At 48.8% G+C, this 4511-nt stretch overlaps 1 protein-coding gene across 1 annotated transcript; it reads left to right on the top strand.

Moving 5' to 3' along the window:
- The first annotated feature begins 2378 nt into the window (after window positions 1–2378).
- LOC107112102 (olfactory receptor 1L1-like) lies at window positions 2379–3314 on the top strand. Its single transcript, XM_015413174.1, has one exon. The coding sequence runs from the start codon at window positions 2379–2381 to the stop codon at window positions 3312–3314; it is 936 nt and encodes a 311-aa protein (XP_015268660.1).
- Window positions 3315–4511: the final 1197 nt, after the last annotated feature.

The following is a 4511-nucleotide window of genomic DNA, read 5'->3' as shown; positions in this document are numbered from 1 at the left end:
AGATTTAATAACCCGCTCTCCTCGAAACCATCTCAGAGCGGGTGACAATTTGGAGTATACATTCTAAAACCTTCTAAACTTTACAAATAAATGATTCATGAATTTTGATAAATACAATAAAATCAGTAAAAAACATCCACTATACAATCTAAGGTCCCTACCACACGGCAGGAAAAACCCGGGCAAAGCGCAGCTAATCAGAGCTGCACCAAAAGAAACACGCCTTGGCGGGATCACATTGATCCCCTGAGCCGCGGCGCATTTCCTCCCCGGCATGATCAGATGCTGGGGAAAGTGACGGTGGGGAACGGGAGACTGCCGAACTGCGCATGTCTGAGCATGCGCAGTTCAGGCAGGAGCCGGGGATGCGCCGGCAAAAGGACGCGCTGGCGATCCCACGGCCGGCCTTGATGCGGCCTCGGTAGGTGGTTCAATTTTGATGCGCCTTTTCGGGGGTTGGGATGGATCGGGGATGGGTGCGCACCGCTTCCCAGATGTTGCGGTGAGATCGGGCCCGTTTGCTGCGCCCCCAATCCGTCCCTCTCCCGGGCCAAACCTTTACGTGTGACCGGGGCCTAAGATGGCCTGAAACTCACATGGGCTGTGATCAGATAGCAGGCTTTTGCATGGTCTGGCCACGTCTCGAATTTCTCTGGAGCTGTTTGTTCCAGAGAAGTGCGAACAGACATGCCACCCTATTCCTGCCACACCCCGCAGTTGACAATTCGGAGCACTGCCGTGCTGTCATCATAGAGAGAGCAGGCAGGCAGCTTCTTTTTTAAAAAAACCCCCTGTAATGTGTGCATGCGCATAACTGCTTATTCACTAGGAGCATATATGCACTTATGCACACATTGCTAACTGCAAAAAAATGGTGGCTGGGGACTGGAAGCATTATACCTCGCCAAGCAGCTTGAGTGTGCAAGGGAGAGATCAGACACCTGGAAATCCATGGTGAGACATGTTCAATTGTAAATACTGAACTATCTGGTATTGGGAAAGTTGGGGATGAGGACGGGGGGGGGGCGATGACTGAGGAATGGGAGGCAGACGTTGCCATCTGATAATACAAATCTGGAAGGGAGCTGCCATGACATTGGAGCAACTTGCCCATCTGATCGCAGCCATGCAGGTGCAAAATCACCACCTGCCACTAGGGGACACAGGGTAGTGTCATTGTTTGTGTGGCACATTGGAAGAAAATGCTTCCACTGAGCAAAGTTTCAAAGATTAGCTGTTTTTGTTTGCAGTACAGCAGCTAGATTCAAGTCCTGTAGAAATTTAGAGACCGACAAGATTTTCAGGGTCAAAAGCCATTCCTAGCAGCTGTTGTATAGCTGCAGGGAACCCAAGTTGGGTCTGGGAGCCCAATCAAAGCCCCCAAGTCTTTGAATAATTATGCATTGGGGAGAGGGCAGTCCTTGCATAGACAATTATGTATCCAGAATGTTGGGTCAGCATCTGAGAGGGGGGAGGCAGTAGAGAACTGCAAGAGCACGTTTTTACTGTGCTGTGTAGTGCCTCCTCCTGGCTGAATGAGGGCTGGGAGTGGGGCAGCCGGAAGCAGGGGGTGTGGCTTCGTCGTGTGCCCCCCCACACCTCACCCGGGGGAACTGTGATCCCCGCGATCCCCCCCGAAATGACCTCTGGTTGTAAGTTCCAGATGTAATGTCCCTTGTTTCAGACCAATAGGTTATGGGCCCAGCACCTCCCAAGATACGTGTTTTGGGAAGAGAAGGCAATTGTAAAGTGCTCTGAGACTCCTTAAGGTAGAGAAAGAAGAAAAAGAAGAGGAGGAGAAGGAGAAGGAGAAGAAGAAGAGATTGGATTTATACCCTACCCTGGCTTACAAACTCCTTTCCGTTCCCCTCCCCACCACAGACACCCTGTGAGGTAGGTGGGGCTGAGAGAGCTCTTTCGAGGACTGCTTGTGAGAGAACAGCTCTGAGAGAACTTGTGACTGACCCTAGGTTCTCCCAGATTAGAGTCCATGCTCCTAACCACTACACCAAGCTGACTCTCAAACTGACCCCTTCCTCAATTCAACCCTTCATTCCTCTTGCTCTGAGAGAAACTGCTCTTTCCAGAACAGCTCTGAGAGAACTATGGCTTGCCCAAGGTCATCCAGCAGCTGTGTGTGGAGGAGTAGGGAATCAAACCTGGTTCTCCCAGTTTAGAATCTGCACACTTAACCATTACACTAAGCTACACCAAACCTACTCCTCTTCTTCTTCTCTGCTCAGAATTGTACCCAGTAGAAAATCAGTTTCTACTATCTGGAATGTACAGCTAGATGGTGGTGGGATGATTGTATGACTATGAATTGATAAGGCTTGTCGTTTTCTTGTGTTTCTTATCCATCCAGCAGCATCAGACTGATGAATCACAGGAACATCACTCCTGTCTCGGAATTCTTGCTCCGTGGCTTCTCATCCAACCCAGAGGTTGAAAAACTCCTCTTGCCATTTTTCCTCTTCACGTATCTGCTCACCCTCCTGGGGAACATAACGATAATCCTGTTGATCCATGCTGATACACAGCTCCTCCAGACACCTATGTATTTCTTCCTCAGTCACCTTGCAGTAGCTGATTTGGCTTTTGCCAGCACCGTCACGCCCAAGGTCCTAGAGAACATAATATCTCAGAAGAAGACCATCTCCTACTATGGCTGCCTGGCCCAGATGTTTGCCAACATACATATTGGCAATGCAGATAGCTACCTTCTGGCTTCCATGGCCTACGACCGCTATGTGGCCATCTGCTGCCCATTGAACTATTCCACCATCATGAGCCATAAGCGTTGCCTCCAACTGGCCACAGCATCCTGGACGATCACCATGTTCCATGCCACACTTTATACCTTTTTGATGTCCCGTGTTGAGTTTTGTGACCCTGGGGAAATCCCTCATTTTTACTGTGACCTTTACCCTATTCTGGATATATCTTGCTCTGACAGCAAAGTCATAGATCTAGTATTGCTGACCGAGGGGGTAGTGGAGATCCTGGGGCCATTTGTGCTCATTATTATTTCCTACATGTTCATCTTCTACACCATCGTAAGAATCCCATCGGCCACCGGGAAGCGCAAGGCTTTCTCAACATGCGGGTCTCACATTTGTGTGGTGGTCATGTACTTTGGTGGCATTAGCTTTGTTTATTTCAAGCCGAATTCTAATCTTGCGGAGCGCCAAGATACCTGGGCCGCGATGGTATATACCATGGTCAACCCCATGGTGAACCCGTTCATCTACACCCTCAGGAACAATGAGATGAAGGCAGCCCTGAAAAGAGTCATTAAGAGGCATTTTCATTAACCTTGATGGGCCAAGCTAGGGGTATCTGGAGGTCTATGGTCAGGTATGCCAAAGGTTGCATGTTTCCTTGTATCCTCCCAGATACACCCCACCAACTCTCTTAACCCATATCGTCAACAGTGATGATGTATTTTTTTTAATGCAAGAGAAATATTGACAAAAGATTCCGTGTGAATTATATTTGTTTAAAATATTTTCGACGTGTTGCCATTGAGCATGAAATAAACGAATATGTCTCTCTATATTTATTATTCACTGGAATAATAGCTTTGTTTAGTTTTCATGACAACACATAGCCCCTGGTTAACTGACATCAATTACAATGGCATGACCACCCGGACAGCTTCCATATTGCAAGACACTCCTCTGACCCTTGTTTCCAGCATCATGCCTGGAAGAAGAAGAAGAGGAAGAGGAGGAGGAGATTGGATTGATACCCCACCCTTCAGTACCCAAAGGAGTCACAGAGTGGCTTACAATCTCCTTCCCCTTCCCCTCCCCACAACAGACACCTTGTGAAGTAGGTGGGGCTGAGAGAGCTCTTTCGAGGACTGCTCGTGAGAGAACAGCTCTGAGGGAACTTGTAACTGACCCAAGGTTCTCCCAGATTAGAGTCCATGCTCCTAACCACTACACCAAGCTGACTCTCAAACTGACCCCTTCCTCACTTCAACCCTTCATTCCTCTCGCAAAAAACAAAACACTAAATTAAGTGGGGAGTCACTTCTCAAGTTTTCCCTCAGTTTCCCCCCCCCTCCTGGCATCTCTAATGGCCCAGACTAGCTCAAACTCATCAGAGCTGGGAAATTAGCAGACACATCAGACCACGAAGGAAGGCCCAGACTGCAATGCAGAGGAAGGCAATGGCAAACCACCTCTGCTCCTCTCTTGCTTTGTAAACCCAATAAGGTGGAATGCCATAGGGATTGATTCCCCACTTGCACTTGCACTGGCTGGATGACCTTGGGCAAGCCACCGTTCTGTCAGAGCTGTCCTTGAAAAAGAGCAGTTTCTGTCAAGAGCTCTCTCAGTCCCACCTACCTCACAGGGTGTCTGTTGTGGGGAGGGGAAGGGAAAGGAGTTTGTAAGCCGCTCTGAGACTCCTTTGGGTAGTGAAGGGCGGGGTATAAATCCAATCTCTTCTTCTTCTTCTTTTACCTCACAGGGTGTCTGTGGTGGGAAGGGGAAGGGAAAGGA

Source organism: Gekko japonicus, unplaced genomic scaffold, assembly GCF_001447785.1.
Source record: "Gekko japonicus isolate JY-2015 unplaced genomic scaffold, Gekko_japonicus_V1.1 scaffold5477, whole genome shotgun sequence".
Taxonomy (NCBI): Eukaryota; Metazoa; Chordata; class Lepidosauria; order Squamata; family Gekkonidae; genus Gekko; species Gekko japonicus.
The sequence above is the reverse complement of the archived record's forward strand: the minus strand, read 5'-3'. Positions and strand labels throughout refer to the sequence as shown.

Excerpts from the sequence above, each read along its gene's own strand:
- LOC107112102 (XM_015413174.1), top strand. The coding sequence starts at position 2,379 with ATGAATCACAGGAACATCACTCCTGTCTCGGAATTCTTGCTCCGTGGC.